We start from the raw sequence: 18,832 nt of genomic DNA on the forward strand, positions 1-18,832 counted from the left end.
AGGTGCTGATCCAAGCTGAGTGGGTCGGATGTATGCCATGCAGTCAAATGCCATGACAATGTAAATGACGTATGACATGCGAAACTGCTCTGAAGACGTGTCAGTAACAGCCGCAGGCCAAGGTCACCCCTGAAAACGTGTCAGGATAACAGCAAACCAAGGCCTAGTCTAAACCAAACACCATGACCTTATACACCGACAAAAATTCATATGAGAGCCTGTACCGCACAAACTATGAACGTGAGGCTAAAATGAACATTTATTTATTTACTAAGTTTTGTATTTCTGAAGATGTGTTGCAAATAACAGTTGCACAGTGCATCCTCCTGCAGACGTGGCAGGTATAAGAGTATGCAACGGCCTATGTGACGTAATGTTGTTGCTCTGAAGACTTGTCAGAAACAAAAGTTGTGCAGTGCATCCCCCTGCAGGGGTGGCAGTCATAACAGGTATACAACCGCCTGTGTAATGCCATTTTTGAACAGTATAACACTACGAGCGTATGTAGGATTGAAGAATACATTTTTTAGGAGCGTGTGCATAGAACAACTATATGATTGTATGCTAAGAATAATTTATGGGAACATGTGCACAGAACGACCTCATGACTATTTGCGACTATATGACCATCTGCATAGCACAGATTATAGGAGTGTGTGCACAGAACAACTATAACTATTTTATATATTTATAAATATTTTTTTTTTGCGTGTACAATATAAATGCTACGAGTGTGTGTACATACTATGAGCGTGTGTACAGTATGAATGCTGCAAGCGTGTGTGCAGTAAAAAAGCTACGAGCGTGAGCAGTAAATAAGCTATGAGTGTGTGTACAGTGTGAATGCTACAAGAGTATGTACGGAATAAATGCTATGAACGTGTGTACAGTATGAATGCCACGAGCGTGTGTACAGTATAAATACTACAAGCGTGTGTACAGTATAAATGCTACAAGCGTGAGTACAGTATAAATGCAACAAGCGTGAGTATAGTATAAATGCTACAAGCGTGAGTATAGTATAAAAGCTACAAGCGTGAGTACAGTATAAATGCTCCAAGCGCGTGTACAGTATAAATGCTACGAGCGTGTGTACAGTACAAATGCTGCAAGGGTGTGTACAGAATAAATGCTACGATCGTGTGTACAGTATAAATGCTGCAAGGGTGTGTACAGAATAAATGTTACGAGTGTGTGAACAGTATAAATGCTACGAGCGTGTGTACAATATATAGCTACGAGCGTGTGTACCATATAAGTGCTACGAGCATGAGTATAGTGGAAATGCTATGAGAGTGTGTACATGCTACAAGTGTGTGTACAGTATGAATTCTAGGAGTGTGTACAGTATAAATGCTACGATTGTGTACAGATGTATGAATACTAAGAGCGTGTGCACAGTATGAATGCTACGAGCATGTGTACAGTATAATGCTACAAGCGTGTGAACAGTATAAATACTCCAAGCTACGAGCATGTTTACAGAATAAATGCTACAAGCTTGTTGTACCGTATGAAAGCTACGAACGTATGTACAATATAGATGCTACGAGCTTGTGTACAGTATAAATGCTACAAATGTGTGTTCATTCTGCGAGCGTGTGTACAGTATAAATGCTGCGAGCGTGTGTACAGTATAAATGCTGTGAGTGTGTGTTACAGTATAAAAGCTACAAGCGTGTGTACAGTGTAGATACTATGAACGTTAGTACATGCCGAGAGCGTGTGCAGTGTAAATGATCCAAGTGTGTGTACAAGCTCCGAGCGTGTGTATAGTATAGATACTACGAGCGTGTGTACGTGCTGTGAGTGTGTACAGTGTGAATGCTACAAGGGTGTACAGTATAGATACTACGAGCATGTGTACATGCTGCGAGTGTGTATAGTGTAAATACTACAAGCGTGTGTACAATAAAAGTGCTACCAGCGTGTGTACAGTGAGCGTCTGTACATACTGCGGGCGAGTACAATGTAAAGGCTACAAACGTGTGTACATGCTGCGAGCGTGTGTACAGTATAAATGCTACAAGCTTGTGTACGGTATAGATACTACAAGCGTGTGTACAGTATAGATACTAAGCGTGTGTACCTGCTGCGAACGTGTACAGTGTAGATGCTGCAAGCATGTGTACAACATAAAAGCTACCAGCGTGTACACAGCACAGATACTACAAGCGTGTGTACACGCTGCGAGCGCGTGTACAGCATGAACGCTACCAGCGTCTGCACAGCACAGATACTACGAGCGTGTGTACACGCTGCGAGCGTGTGTACAGTATAAATGCTACCAGCGCGTGTACAGTATAGATACTACGAGCGTGTGTACATGCTGCGAGCGTGTACAGTGTAGATGCTACAAGCGTGTCTACAATCTGCGAGCGTGTGTACAGTATAAATGCTACCAGTGTGTGAACAGTATAGATACTACGAGCGTGTGTACATGCTGCAAGCATGTACAGTGTAGATACTACAGCGTGTGCATAAGCTGCGAGCGTGTGTACAGTATAAATGCTACCAGCGTAAGTACAGTATAGATACTACAAGCGTGTGTACATGATGCAAGCGTGTGTACAATATAAATGCTACAAGCGCAAGTACAGTATAGATACTACGAGCGTGTACACGCTGCGAGCGTGTACAGCGCAGATGCTACAAGCGTGCGTACACGCCGCAAGCATGTGCACAACATAAACACTACCAGCGTGCGCACAATACTATACTATGAACATGTGTACACGCTGTGAGTGTGCACACAGCACAAACGCCACCAGCGCGCACACAGTATTGACACTACGGGCGTGCGTACACGCTGCAAGCGTGTGTACCGTAAAAACCCACGAGCGCGTGTACATGCTGCGAGCGTGTGTACAGTATTGATGCTACGGCGTGGAAATAACTGGCAACAATAACATGAACCTATGTCCACAGCGAAATCATCAGAATTCACCTGTTTTGGATTAAACAAATTTTTTTTCTTTTTTATTAGCATGAGGCACGGCAAGCCCGAAGGGAGGAGCGTATTGAACAGAAACCACAGCCTCACATGTACTAAGACGTGGCCACATACAGTTAATACAGTTTAATACTGGCCACACGCAGTATATACATCATATGGCCCGGGTCAGTGCTCGCCCAACAAGTGAGCGCTGACGTGACACCCCCCCCCCCCCCAACCCCCGACACCACCGGCTCGTGGGGGAGCGAAGTCTCCCCATGGGACTGCCGGCGTGTCCCTGTCAGAAGTCAGGCTTCCGGCGCTGACTCACTGTGCCCTGCCGGGGCAGGCTTGCTGAGCCCGGGAGCGCACACCGAGCACGGGGGCGCCTGGAGAACGGGGGGCGTCTGGAGAACACAACGTGGGATGCATGTCCCTATATTATATGAAACCGGGGCCGGGCTGGTCAGGGTACCCTCCGAACTCCGGCTTACCTCCGGAGTAAGGGCTGCGCTGAACGCCGCTACCCCAGCCAGCCCCGGCCACTTACCCACGTGTTGCCGCTTGAAGCTGCTTCCGGTCAGCTGACATGGAGAGTCAGCTGATCTGCAGTAACGTGAAGAACCCGCGGCGTCACGCACAGGAGCCGCTGCGGGTTCTTATAGCAAAATCCCTGCCCCTCCCACAAATACAGGCTAATAATAATTAGCCTACACACACACATATATATATATATTGTTACGCCGAGCGCTCCGGGTCCCCGCTCCTCCCCGGAGCGCTCGCTACCCTCTCCCCGCTGCAGCGCTCCGGTCAGATCCACTGACCCGGGGCGCTGCGATTCCGCTTCCAGCCGGGATGCGATTCGCGATGCGGGTAGCGCCCGCTCGCGATGCGCACCCCGGCTCCCGTACCTGACTCGCTCTCCCTCGGTCCTGTCCCGGCGCGCGCGGCCCCGCTCCCTAGGGCGCGCGCGCGCCGGGTCTTTGCGATTTAAAGGGCCACTGCGCCGCTGATTGGCGCAGTGATTCCAATTAGTGTCTTCACCTGTGCACTTCCCTATATCACCTCACTTCCCCTGCACTTCCTTGCCGGATCTTGTTGCCATTGTGCCAGTGAAAGCGTTTCCTTGTGTGTTCCTAGCCTGTGTTCCAGACCTCCTACCGTTGCCCCTGACTACGATCCTTGCTGCCTGCCCCGACCTTCTGCTACGTCCGACCTTGCTTCTGTCTACTCCCTTGTACCGCGCCTATCTTCAGCAGCCAGAGAGGTGAGCCGTTGCTAGTGGATACGACCTGGTCACTACCGCCGCAGCAAGACCATCCCGCTTTGCGGCGGGCTCTGGTGAAAACCAGTAGTGACTTAGAACCGATCCACTAGCACGGTCCACGCCAATCCCTCTCTGGCACAGAGGATCCACTACCTGCCAGCCGGCATCGTGACAGTAGATCCGGCCATGGATCCCGCTGAAGTTCCTCTGCCAGTTGTCGCTGACCTTACCACGGTGGTCGCCCAGCAGTCACAACAGATTGCGCAACAAGGCCAACAGCTGTCTCAACTGACCGTTATGCTACAGCAGTTACTACCACAGCTTCAGCAGTCATCTCCTCCGCCAGCTCCTGCACCTCCTCCGCAGCGAGTGGCCGCTCCTGGTCTACGCCTATCCTTGCCGGATAAATTTGATGGGGACTCTAAGTTTTGCCGTGGCTTTCTTTCCCAATGTTCCCTGCATCTGGAGATGATGTCGGACCTGTTTCCCACTGAAAGGTCTAAGGTGGCTTTCGTAGTCAGCCTTCTGTCTGGAAAAGCCCTGTCTTGGGCCACACCGCTCTGGGACCGCAATGACCCCGTCACTGCCTCTGTACACTCCTTCTTCTCGGAAATCCGAAGTGTCTTTGAGGAACCTGCCCGAGCCTCTTCTGCTGAGACTGCCCTGTTGAACCTGGTCCAGGGTAATTCTTCCGTTGGCGAGTATGCCGTACAATTCCGTACTCTTGCTTCAGAATTATCCTGGAATAATGAGGCCCTCTGCGCGACCTTTAAAAAAGGCCTATCCAGCAACATTAAAGATGTTCTGGCCGCACGAGAAATTCCTGCTAATTTACATGAACTTATTCACCTAGCCACTCGCATTGACATGCGTTTTTCCGAAAGGCGTCAGGAGCTCCGCCAAGATATGGACTCTGTTCGCACGAGGCGTTTTTTCTCCTCGGCTCCTCTCTCCTCTGGTCCCCTGCAATCTGTTCCTGTGCCTCCCGCCGTGGAGGCTATGCAGGTCGACCGGTCTCGCCTGACACCTCAAGAGAGGACACGACGCCGCATGGAGAACCTCTGCCTGTACTGTGCTAGTACCGAACACTTCCTGAGGGATTGTCCTATCCGTCCTCCCCGCCTGGAAAGACGTACGCTGACTCCGCACAAAGGTGAGACAGTCCTTGATGTCTACTCTGCTTCTCCACGTCTTACTGTGCCTGTGCGGATGTCTGCCTCTGCCTTCTCCTTCTCTACTGTGGCCTTCTTGGACTCTGGATCTGCAGGAAATTTTATTTTGGCCTCTCTCGTCAACAGGTTCAACATCCCAGTGACCAGTCTCGCCAGACCCCTTTACATCAATTGTGTAAACAATGAAAGATTGGACTGTACCATACGTTTACGCACGGAGCCCCTTCTTATGAGCATCGGATCTCATCACGAGAGGATTGAACTTTTGGTCCTCCCCAATTGCACCTCGGAAATTCTCCTTGGACTTCCCTGGCTTCAACTTCATTCCCCAACCCTGGATTGGTCCACTGGGGAGATCAAGAGTTGGGGTCCCTCTTGTTCCAAGGACTGTTTAAAACCGGTTCCCAGTAACCCTTGCCGTGACTCTGTGGTTCCTCCCGTAACCGGTCTCCCTAAGGCCTATATGGACTTCGCGGATGTTTTCTGCAAAAAACAAGCTGAGACTCTACCTCCTCACAGGCCTTATGATTGTCCTATCGACCTCCTCCCGGGCACTACTCCACCCCGGGGCAGAATTTATCCTCTCTCTGCCCCAGAGACTCTTGCCATGTCTGAATACGTCCAGGAAAATTTAAAAAAGGGCTTTATCCGTAAATCCTCCTCTCCTGCCGGAGCCGGATTTTTCTTTGTGTCCAAAAAAGATGGCTCCCTACGTCCTTGCATTGACTACCGCGGTCTTAATAAAATCACGGTTAAGAACCGCTACCCCCTACCCCTCATCTCTGAACTCTTTGATCGCCTCCAAGGTGCCCACATCTTTACTAAATTGGACTTAAGAGGCGCCTATAACCTCATCCGCATCAGAGAGGGGGATGAGTGGAAAACGGCATTTAACACCAGAGATGGACACTTTGAGTATCTGGTCATGCCCTTTGGCCTGTGCAACGCCCCTGCTGTCTTCCAAGACTTTGTTAATGAAATTTTTCGTGATCTGTTATACTCCTGTGTTGTTGTATATCTGGACGATATCCTAATTTTTTCTGCCAATCTAGAAGAACACCGCCAGCATGTCCGTATGGTTCTTCAGAGACTTCGTGACAATCAACTCTATGCCAAAATTGAGAAATGTCTGTTTGAATGCCAATCTCTTCCTTTTCTAGGATATTTGGTCTCTGGCCAGGGACTACAAATGGATCCAGACAAACTCTCTGCCGTCTTAGATTGGCCACGCCCCTCCGGACTCCGTGCTATCCAACGCTTTTTGGGGTTCGCCAATTATTACAGGCAATTTATTCCACATTTTTCTACCGTTGTGGCTCCTATCGTGGCTTTAACCAAAAAAAATGCCGATCCCAAGTCTTGGCCTCCTCAAGCGGAAGACGCCTTTAAACGACTCAAGTCTGCCTTTTCTTCGGCTCCCGTGCTCTCCAGACCTGACCCTTCCAAACCCTTCCTATTGGAGGTTGATGCCTCCTCAGTGGGAGCTGGAGCTGTTCTTCTACAAAAAAATTCTTCCGGGCATGCTGTCACTTGTGGTTTTTTTTCTAGGACCTTCTCTCCGGCGGAGAGGAACTACTCCATCGGGGATCGAGAGCTTCTAGCCATTAAATTAGCACTTGAGGAATGGAGACATCTGCTGGAGGGATCAAGATTTCCAGTAATTATTTACACCGACCACAAGAACCTCTCCTACCTCCAGTCTGCCCAACGGCTGAATCCTCGCCAGGCTAGGTGGTCTCTGTTCTTTGCCCGATTTAATTTTGAGATTCACTTTCGTCCTGCCGATAAGAACATTAGGGCCGATGCTCTCTCTCGTTCCTCGGATGCCTCAGAAGTTGAACTCTCTCCGCAACACATCATTCCACCTGACTGCCTGATCTCCACTTCTCCTGCCTCCATCAGGCAAACTCCTCCAGGAAAGACCTTTGTTTCTCCACGCCAACGCCTCGGAATCCTCAAATGGGGTCACTCCTCCCATCTCGCAGGTCATGTGGGCATCAAGAAATCTGTGCAACTCATCTCCCGCTTCTATTGGTGGCCGACTCTGGAGACGGATGTTGTGGACTTTGTGCGAGCCTGCACTATCTGTGCCCGGGATAAGACTCCTCGCCAGAAGCCCGCTGGTTTTCTTCATCCCCTGCCTGTCCCCGAACAGCCTTGGTCTCTGATTGGTATGGATTTTATTACTGATTTACCCCCTTCCCGTGGCAACACTGTTATTTGGGTGGTCGTTGATCGATTCTCCAAAATGGCACATTTCATCCCTCTTCCTGGTCTTCCTTCAGCGCCTCAGTTGGCTAAACAATTTTTTGTACACATTTTTCGTCTTCACGGGTTGCCTACGCAGATCGTCTCGGATAGAGGCGTCCAATTCGTGTCTAAATTCTGGAGGGCTCTCTGTAAACAACTCAAGATTAAATTAAATTTTTCTTCTGCATATCATCCCCAGTCCAATGGACAAGTAGAAAGAATTAACCAGGTCTTGGGTGATTATTTGCGACATTTTGTTTCCTCCCGCCAGGATGACTGGGCAGATCTCCTTCCATGGGCCGAATTCTCGTATAACTTCAGAGTCTCTGAATCTTCCTCCAAATCCCCATTTTTCGTGGTGTACGGCCGTCACCCTCTTCCCCCCCTCCCTACCCCCTTGCCCTCTGGTCTGCCCGCTGTGGATGAAATTTCTCGTGACCTTTCCATCATATGGAGAGAGACCCAAAATTCTCTCTTACAGGCTTCATCACGCATGAAGAAGTTCGCGGATAAGAAAAGAAGAGCTCCTCCCGTTTTTTCCCCTGGAGACAAGGTATGGCTCTCCGCTAAATATGTCCGCTTCCGTGTCCCTAGCTACAAGTTGGGACCACGCTATCTTGGTCCTTTCAAAATTTTGTGTCAAATTAATCCTGTCTCTTACAAACTTCTTCTTCCTCCTTCTCTTCGTATCCCTAATGCCTTTCACGTCTCTCTTCTTAAACCACTCATCCTCAACCGTTTTTCTCCCAAATCTGTTCCTCCCACTCCTGTTTCCGGCTCCTCGGACATCTTCTCTGTCAAAGAGATTTTAGCTTCTAAAAAGGTCAGAGGGAAAACTTTTTTTTTAGTGGACTGGGAGGGTTGTGGTCCTGAAGAGAGATCCTGGGAACCTGAGGACAACATCCTAGACAAAAGTCTGCTCCTCAGGTTCTCAGGCTCTAAGAAGAGGGGGAGACCCAAGGGGGGGGGGTACTGTTACGCCGAGCGCTCCGGGTCCCCGCTCCTCCCCGGAGCGCTCGCTACCCTCTCCCCGCTGCAGCGCTCCGGTCAGATCCACTGACCCGGGGCGCTGCGATTCCGCTTCCAGCCGGGATGCGATTCGCGATGCGGGTAGCGCCCGCTCGCGATGCGCACCCCGGCTCCCGTACCTGACTCGCTCTCCCTCGGTCCTGTCCCGGCGCGCGCGGCCCCGCTCCCTAGGGCGCGCGCGCGCCGGGTCTTTGCGATTTAAAGGGCTACTGCGCCGCTGATTGGCGCAGTGATTCCAATTAGTGTCTTCACCTGTGCACTTCCCTATATCACCTCACTTCCCCTGCACTTCCTTGCCGGATCTTGTTGCCATTGTGCCAGTGAAAGCGTTTCCTTGTGTGTTCCTAGCCTGTGTTCCAGACCTCCTGCCGTTGCCCCTGACTACGATCCTTGCTGCCTGCCCCGACCTTCTGCTACGTCCGACCTTGCTTCTGTCTACTCCCTTGTACCGCGCCTATCTTCAGCAGCCAGAGAGGTGAGCCGTTGCTAGTGGATACGACCTGGTCACTACCGCCGCAGCAAGACCATCCCGCTTTGCGGCGGGCTCTGGTGAAAACCAGTAGTGACTTAGAACCGATCCACTAGCACGGTCCACGCCAATCCCTCTCTGGCACAGAGGATTCACTACCTGCCAGCCGGCATCGTGACATATATCCATACACATATATATATACTAGCAGAGTACACAACGCAACAGTGCCCAATCTCCTACCTAAACCTTGTGGAAGAAAAAAAACAACAATGACGCTCGTTCTCATATCCTAACCTCATATCTCATCCTCTTATCCATTCCTTATATCCTGTCATCATATGCCGTCCACATAACCTAACTCTTATATCCTGTCCTCAGATGGAGCTTAGCTGTGTGCTCCATGTTGAATGTGCTCCATGTTGGGAACAGTAGTACCTGCAGTAAGGGAGAGATTGGAGCGGGTGTCACTCTCGACACCCGTTGCGATCATCCTTTATATTCCTGAAATGCAGAGCGGCTCTCTTATCTCTACACCAGCCAGTGATGTAAATAGAAATTCACATCACTGATTCATATATGCTGCTCAGAGCAGTGATTGGCTGGCACCATCTGGCCAATCACCAATCTGAGCAGCAATTATGAATCAGTGACGTGAATTTCTATTCACATAAAGGGCCGCTGAGCAAAGATGCGGAGTGCTGCAGCTTGCCGCTCCGCATCTCATGAATATAAGTGCCGATCGCAACGGGTGTCAGGAGTGACACCCGAAGCAATCTGTCTTAGTGCAGGTACTACAGCTCCCAGCATGGAACAGTGTGTTCTAAGCTGGGAGTAGTAGTAGTACCAAATGTCGGAAATATACAAAATAAAGTTAAAAAGTTATAAAAAATAAAACACACTTCATAAAACACATCATTAAAATACATTATTAATAAAAAGTTTCACAAAATTAATTTAAAAAAATACAATTACATGGCCCCTTTATTTCTAATATATTTCTAATATTGCCGGCTATATTTTTATGTCCCTTCCCACTCACATAAATTGGTCACTGATTGAAGATTAATGAAAATTTCGTTCTAACAAAAAAATATATATATTGTTCCCTACATTTTTCCAATATATATATATATATATATATATATGTTGTTCCCTACAATTTTTCCATCCCTACTGCAATATTTATTTATTTTTTAATTGAGTTTTTTTGGTACCCAACAAAATTCTTAAAAAACACCTGCAGGGAAACTGCCAAAGGTGCAAAAAATACAATTTCCATGTAACACTCACGGTTCAGTAGACAGGAATACTTGTGGTAGTGGATCCGCTGGACCTGTGTGGCAGATGACTCGGTCGTACCAGGGAGCGGAGTCTAAGGTGCCGCTGGTTTTCACCAGAGCCCGCCGCAAAGTGGGATGGACTAGCTGCTACAGGCTGCACACAGGTCGCTACCCATGGCACTGCTCAACCACACAGGCTGAGAAGATTTGAGGCACAGGTAGCAAACGGCAACTCGTGGACAGGATAGCAGAAGGTCAGGGTAGGCGGCACAGAAGCGTAGTCAGGGACGTAGCAGGAGGTCAGTAGGCAGATGGCAAGGAACAAGGTCAGGTCACAGAACAAGGGTCAGAAACACGCCAAGGCAACTCTCTGGAACATTTTCTCTCAGGCACTAGGCAACAAAGATCCGACAGGGAAGTGTGGGAAGTGCGAGGACATATAGAAGAGGCACAGGTGTGTCACATAATTATGGGCGTACTGGCACTATAAATCTCAGAGCTCTGGCGTGCGCGCCCTAGGAGATGGGGACATGCTCGCCGGAGCTGAGAGGCAGGAGAGAAGGCAGCAAAGGAATGAGGTAAGTGATAGGCTGGGACTCACATGTGGGCAGGGGAGAGGGAGACAATGCACTCACGGCCAGTGCATGCGGCCGGAGCGCAAGGCGTTACATTACACACAAAGCAAAAAATGCGGGGAAAAACAGAAGCAGTTTTTCTGGGTTTTTTTCTGGGGGTTTTTCAGGTGTAAACCAAGTGGAAGCCTAGCCTCAGGCATTTTACATAGTACACATAAAGGGGATAAACAATTCCCAAATCACAAACAGAAAAGTTATCTGTTATACATCAAGGTGCACAATATAGAGGTTCGGTTCATAGACATACGGAGATTCGGTTCTGAAGGGCCAGATGTTACCGAACTACAACTCCCAGCATGCCTGGACAGTCTCGGCATGCTTTGAATTGACATCTGGAGTGCTACAGTTTGGAGACCACTGTATAGTCATCTCCAAACTGTGTCCATCCAGATGTTGCAAAACTACAACTCCCAGCATGCTGAGACTGTCCAAGCATACTGGGAGTTGTAGTTCTGCAACATCTGAAGGACAGTGGGAATGCTGGGAGTTGTAGTTTTGATACTCCTAGATACAGCAGTGAAGATCACTTTACATCCATCTTCACAGCTGTATCTGGGGAAACCGCCGCCACCATCTCCACTTACCTGCGCCTCCTGTTATAGCTGCCGGTCCCTGGTCCTGGTCCCCGTCGTGATGAAGGTAACTGCCGCCGCGGTCCCCGCCGCTTGCACAGGCCCCCACACGTCGCCGCCATCCCTGCAATTCGCACCCTGCCACCTAGCTCCTATCCTCTAGGATGATCGGGGCTGTCTCTGACAGCTCTGATCATCCCTATTTTCCGGTCGGGTCATCAGAGACCCGATCAGCCCGGAATAGCCGAGAATCGCCAATCTCAGGACCTCCCCAGGCATTTGCGCGGGATGCCTGCTGAATGATTTCAGCAGGCATTCCGTTCCGATCCCCGTCTGGCTAGCGGCGGGGATCGAAATTCCCACGGGCGTACAGGTACACCCTTGGTCCTTAAGTACCAGGACACAAGAGCGTATCCATACACCCGTGGTCCACAACAGGTTAAAAAATAATAATAATAATAATGTTTTCCAGCGGAGTACCCCTCTAACTCTGAATAGGCAGAAATATCCTTGTTTGAATTTAGAGGCTTAAAATCTTATACAGTCATATTCATGCTCTAAGCTAAGCCGTTACAATTGTACTCAGTATAGGCAATCCAATGTGGTTACATGGTTGAAATCTATATTAATATAATAGTTTTCTTTATGTTGCCACTGAATCTAATTTCTACTTTCAATTCTTCCTATTATGCCATCCTAATTAGTTTTGATTTTTATTTCTGATTTAGATGTTTGTCTTACCAAGTGGTTGGGGAGGCAGCATAACTCCGACCTATAATCTGGAACCTCCCCATTATGATGGAATTGAGTGCTTAACAGTACAGGATAACATTTTATGCAGTGGTTCCAGAGACAATGGTGTAAAAAAATGGGATATTCAACGTCATGAGCTCATACAGGTATGTTTCTTCTTTATGCTGCTTACCAAACACACACATTGGTTTTAACATGAGTTGTTGCAATGTTTCAGTGCAATTTTTGGTCATATGAATTGTATAGGTGAAACATTTGCACCATTATATTCATATCTGCTCTCAGCTATACATGTGATATAAAGAAGATGAAGAAAGATCAACATATAATGAACGTAAATGTACATAATGGTATGTTAGGTATCTTTATGTCCTGTGTCGTTAAGGGGTTAAAATACACTGGTAGTATGGTAGTATGATAGGCGGAAATCTTTCTGTTTCTAAACACTATTTTTTTTACAACACAAGGTAATTTGGCCTCTTTTTGTTGTTTTAAGATTGAGAAGGTAAGAAACCCAGTAGGGGAAGAGACTGGCAAATATACTTTAAAAAAAAAAAAAGGGAAATGCTACTATAACAAATGCAAAACATAAAAAAAGAAAAGGTTGCTTCAGCCCTCTGTAAAAGCGAAGGCATATGTACACTGTAGATGTACATTTATAGTTAAAGGAGTACTGTGATGAAGGAACACTTATCCCCTATCCAAAGGATAGAAGATTAGTGTCTGATCTCGGGAGCATTGGACCACTGGAACCCCTGCGATCTCCTGTACAGGGCACATGGAAGATACAGCATCCAGGTTTTTCCAGCCCTCCCACTGAGATATATAGGGGGGGGGGGGGGTTGGCCACTTTCGTGCAGGGTTTACAGGCTCCGTTCCTGAGGAAAGATGGAGCCTCATGGAGATCATGGTAGGTCCCAGGGGTCGGACCCCCCATGAACAGACACTTATCTCCTATCCTTTGGATAGTGGATAAGTGTTCGTGCACCATGTCACGATTCGGCTGGCTGGAGGTGGATCCTCTGTGCCAGAGAGGGATTGGCGTGGACCGTGTTGGTGGACCGGTTCTAAGTTGCTACTGGTATTCACCAGCGGGATGGTCTTGCAGCGGCGGTAGCAACCAGGTCGTATCCACCAGCAACGGCTCAACCTCTCTGACTGCTGAAGATAAGCGCGGTACAAGGGAGTAGACAAGAGCAAGGTCGGACGTAGCAGAAGGTCAGGGCAGGCAGCAAGGATCGTAGTCAGGGCAACGGCAGGAGGTCTGGAACACAGGCTAGGAACACACAAGGGAACGCTTTCACTGGCACAATGGCAACAAGATCCGGCGAGGGAGTGCAGGGGAAGTGAGGTATAAGTAGGGAGTGCACAGGTGATAACACTGATTAGGCATGCTGCGCCAATCAGTGGCGCAGTGGCCCTTTAAATCGCAGAGACCCGGCGCGCGCCGCCCTAAGGAGCGGGGCCGCGCGTGCCGGGACAAGACAGACGGGGAACGGGTCAGGTACGGGAGCCGGGATGCGCATCGCGAGCGGGCGCCTCCCGCGTCGCGAATCGCATCCCGGCTGGGAGTGATATTGCAGCGCACCCGGTCAGCAGGTCTGACCGGGGCGCTGCGAATGAGAGGATGCTGCGAGCGCTCCGGGGAGGAGCGGGGACCCGGAGCGCTCGGCGTAACAGTACCCCCCCCCCCCCTTGGGTCTCCCCCTCTTCTTGGAGCCTGAGAACCTGAGGATCAGACTTTTGTCTAGGATGTTGTCCTCAGGTTCCCAAGATCTCTCCTCTGGGCCACAGTTCTCCCAATCCACCCAAAAATTTTTTTTACCTCTGACAATCTTGGAGGCCAGAATCTCCTTCACAGAGAAGACGTCAGACGAACCGGAAACAGGAGTGGGAGAAACAACTTTGGGAGAGAAGCGGTTAAGAATGAGTGGTTTAAGGAGAGAGACATGGAAGGCATTGGGAATACGGAGAGAAGGAGGAAGAAGGAGTTTGTAAGAGACAGGGTTAATCTGGCACAAGATTTTGAAAGGACCAAGATAGCGTGGTCCCAGTTTGTAACTGGGGACACGAAAGCGGACATACTTAGCGGAGAGCCATACCTTGTCTCCGGGAGCAAAAATGGGGGGAGTTCTTCTTTTTTTATCAGCAAATTTTTTCATCCGGGATGAAGCCTGTAAAAGAGAATTTTGGGTTTCTTTCCATATGGTGGAAAGATCACGAGCCACTTCATCCACAGCGGGCAAACCAGAGGGCAAGGGAGTAGGGAGGGGAGGAAGAGGGTGATGGCCGTACACCACGAAAAATGGGGATTTAGCAGAAGATTCGGAGACTCTGAAGTTGTATGAGAATTCGGCCCATGGTAGAAGATCTGCCCAGTCATCCTGGCGGGAGGAAACAAAATGCCGTAAATAGTCACCCAGGACCTGATTAATTCTTTCTACTTGCCCATTGGATTGGGGATGATAAGAAGAGAAGTTTAATTTGATCTTGAGCTGTTTACAGAGGGCCCTCCAGAATTTAGACACGAATTGGACGCCTCTATCCGAGACGATATGCGTGGGCAAACCGTGAAGGCGAAAAATGTGTATAAAAAATTGTTTTGCCAACTGAGGCGCTGAAGGAAGGCCAGGAAGAGGAATAAAATGTGCCATCTTGGAAAATCGATCAACGACCACCCAAACAACTGTGTTGCCACGGGATGAGGGCAAGTCCGTAATAAAGTCCATACCAATCTGTGACCAAGGCTGTTCAGGAACAGGCAGAGGATGAAGGAGACCAGCAGGCTTCTGGCGAGGAGTCTTATCCCGGGCACAGACAGTACAGGCCCGCACGAAATCAACAACATCAGTCTCCAGAGTCGGCCACCAATAAAATCGAGAGATGAGTTGCAAGGATTTTTTGATGCCCGCATGGCCTGCGAGGTGGGAGGAGTGTCCCCATTTAAGAATCCCGAGACGCCGGCGTGGAGAAATGAAGATCTTCCCTGGAGGAGTTTGCCTGATGGAAGCTGGAGAAGTGGAGATCAGACAGTCCGGAGGAATGATGTGTTGCGGAGAGGCCTCTACTTCAGAGGCATCAGAAGAACGAGAGAGGGCATCGGCCCTAATGTTCTTGTCAGCAGGGCGAAAATGGATTTCAAAGTTAAAACGGGCAAAGAACAACGACCACCTAGCCTGGCGAGGGTTCAGTCGTTGGGCAGACTGGAGATAGGAGAGATTCTTGTGATCAGTGTATATAATAACTGGATATTTTGATCCCTCCAGCAGGTGCCTCCATTCCTCAAGCGCCAATTTAATGGCCAGTAGTTCTCGATCACCAATGGAGTAGTTTTTCTCCGCCGGAGAGACGGTCCTAGAAAAAAAACCACAAGTAACAGCATGCCCGGAAGAATTTTTTTGTAGAAGAACTGCTCCAGCTCCCACTGAGGAGGCATCTACCTCCAATAGAAAGGGTTTAGATGGGTCAGGTCTGGAGAGCACGGGAGCAGAAGAAAAGGCAGACTTGAGATGTTTAAATGCGTCTTCCGCTTGGGGAGACCAGGACTTAGGATTGGCATTTTTCTTGGTTAAAGCCACGATAGGGGCCACAATGGTGGAGAAGTGTGGAATGAATTGTCTGTAATAATTGGCGAACCCCAAAAAACGTTGGATAGCACGGAGTCCGGAGGGGCGTGGCCAATCTAGCACGGCAGATAGTTTATCTGGGTCCATTTGTAGTCCCTGGCCAGAGACCAAGTATCCTAGGAAAGGAAGAGATTGACATTCAAAGAGACATTTTTCCATTTTGGCATAAAGTTGATTGTCCCGAAGTCTCTGAAGAACTATGCGGACATGCTGGCGTTGTTCTTCTAAGTTGGCAGAAAAAATCAGAATATCGTCCAGGTAAACCACAACACAGGTATATAGGAGATCACGAAAAATTTCATTAACAAAGTCTTGGAAGACGGCAGGGGCCTTGCACAGGCCAAAGGGCATGACCAGATACTCAAAGTGTCCATCTCTGGTGTTAAATGCAGTCTTCCATTCGTCCCGCTCCCTGATGCGGATGAGATTATAAGCACCTCTTAAGTCCAGTTTGGTAAAGATGTGGGTGCCTTGTAGGCGATCAAAGAGTTCCGAGATAAGAGGTAAGGGGTAGCGTTTTTTTACCGTGATTTTATTAAGTCCGCGGTAATCAATGCAAGGGCGTAGGGAGCCATCTTTTTTGGACACAAAAAAAAATCCAGCTCCGGCAGGAGAGGAGGACTTGCGGATAAACCCCTTTTTTAAATTCTCCTGGATGTACTCCGACATGGCTTGGGTTTCTGGAGCAGACAGAGGATAGATTCTGCCCCGGGGTGGAGTAGTACCCGGGAGGAGGTCAATAGGACAGTCATAAGGCCTGTGAGGAGGCAAAGTCTCTGCTTGCTTTTTGCAAAAAACATCAGCATAGTCCAGATAGGCCTTAGGAAGACCAGATACCGGGGGAACCACAGGGTCACGACTGTGAGTACTGGGAACCGGTTTAAGACAGTCCTTGTGACAAGAAGTACCCCAGTTCTTGATTTCTCCTGTGGACCAATCAAGGGTTGGGGAATGGCGTTGAAGCCACGGTAATCCAAGAAGAATTTCTGAAGTGCAGTTAGAGAGGACCAAAAATTCAATTTTTTCGTGATGGGGTCCGATGCACATTAGGAGAGGTTCCGTGCGGTAACGCACGGTACAGTCCAATCTTTCATTGTTAACAGAATTGATGTAGAGGGGTCTGGCGAGACTGGTCACCGGGATGTTGAACCTGTTGATGAGAGAGGCCAAAATAAAATTTCCTGCAGATCCGGAATCCAAGAAGGCCATAGCAGAGAAGGAGAAGGTAGAAGAAGATATCCGCACAGGCACAGTAAGGCGTGGAGAAGCAGAGTTCACATCAAGAGCTGTCTCACCTTTGTGCGGAGTCAGCGTACGTCTTTCCAGGCGGGGAGGACGGATAGGACAATCCTTCAAGAAATGTTCGGTACCGGCACAGTACAGGCAAAGATTCTCCATGCGGCGTTGTGTCCTCTCTTGAGGTGTCAAGCGAGACCGGTCAACTTGCATAGCCTCCACGGCGGGAGGCACAGGAACGGATTGCAGAGGACCAGAGGAGAGAGGAGCCGGGGAGAGAAACCGCCTCGTGCGAACAAAGTCCATATCCTGGCGGAGCTCCTGACGCCTTTCGGAAAAACGCATGTCAATGCGGGTGGCAAGATGAATAAGTTCATGCAGGTTAGCAGGAATTTCTCGTGCGGCCAGCACATCTTTAATGTTACTGGATAGGCCTTTTTTAAAGGTTGCGCAGAGGGCCTCGTTATTCCAGGATAATTCGGAGGCAAGAGTACGGAATTGGATGGCGTACTCGCCAACAGAAGAATTACCCTGGACCAGGTTCAGCAGGGCAGTCTCAGCAGAAGAGGCTCGGGCAGGTTCCTCAAAGACACTTCGAATCTCCGTGAAGAAGGAGTGTACAGAGGCAGTGACAGGGTCATTGCGGTCCCAGAGCGGTGTGGCCCATGACAGAGCTTTCCCAGACAGAAGGCTGACTACGAAAGCCACCTTAGACCTTTCAGTCGGAAACTGGTCCGACATCATCTCCAAGTGCAGGGAACATTGCAAAAGAAAGCCACAGCAAAACTTAGAGTCCCCATCAAATTTATCCGGCAAGGATAATCGAAGGCTGGAAGCGGCCACTCGCTGCGGAGGAGGTGCAGGAGCTGGCGGAGGAGAAGATTGCTGGAGCTGTGGTAATAGCTGCTGTAGCATCACGGTCAGTTGAGACAGCTGGTGGCCTTGTTGCGCTCTCTGTTGCGACTGCTGGGCAACCACCGTGGTGAGGTCGGCGACAACTGGCAGCGGGACTTCAGCGGGATCCATGGCCGGATCTACTGTCACGATTCGGCTGGCTGGAGGTAGATCCTCTGTGCCAGAGAGGGATTGGCGTGGACCGTGTTGGTGGACCGGTTCTAAGTTGCTACTGGTATTCACCAGAGCCCGCCGCAAAGCGGGATGGTCTTGCAGCGGCGGTAGCAACCAGGTCGTATACACCAGCAACGGCTCAACCTCTCTGACTGCTGAAGATAAGCGCGGTACAAGGGAGTAGACAAGAGCAAGGTCGGACGTAGCAGAAGGTCAGGGCAGGCAGCAAGGATCGTAGTCAGGGCAACGGCAGGAGGTCTGGAACACAGGCTAGGAACACACAAGGGAACGCTTTCACTGGCACAATGGCAACAAGATCCGGCGAGGGAGTGCAGGGGAAGTGAGGTATAAGTAGGGAGTGCACAGGTGATAACACTGATTAGGCCTGCTGCGCCAATCAGTGGCGCAGTGGCCCTTTAAATCGCAGAGACCCGGCGCGCACGCGCCCTAAGGAGCGGACAAGACAGGCGGGGAATGGGTCAGGTACGGGAGGCGGGATGCGCATAGCGAGCGGGCGCCTCCCGCGTCGCGAATCGC

General features: G+C 49.5%; 1 protein-coding gene across 2 annotated transcripts in view; it reads left to right on the forward strand.

Moving 5' to 3' along the window:
* KIF21B (kinesin family member 21B) overlaps nt 1-18,832 on the forward strand; it is a 768,527-nt gene that overhangs the window by 741,873 nt on the left and 7,822 nt on the right. For both annotated transcript variants that reach the window (XM_056557609.1, XM_056557610.1), the window contains one exon: nt 12,341-12,511. In XM_056557609.1, coding sequence (XP_056413584.1) covers nt 12,341-12,511 — 171 coding nt within the window. The remainder of the gene's footprint in view (nt 1-12,340; nt 12,512-18,832) is intronic.

This window comes from Hyla sarda, chromosome 2 (assembly GCF_029499605.1).
Source record: "Hyla sarda isolate aHylSar1 chromosome 2, aHylSar1.hap1, whole genome shotgun sequence".
NCBI lineage: Eukaryota > Metazoa > Chordata > Amphibia > Anura > Hylidae > Hyla > Hyla sarda.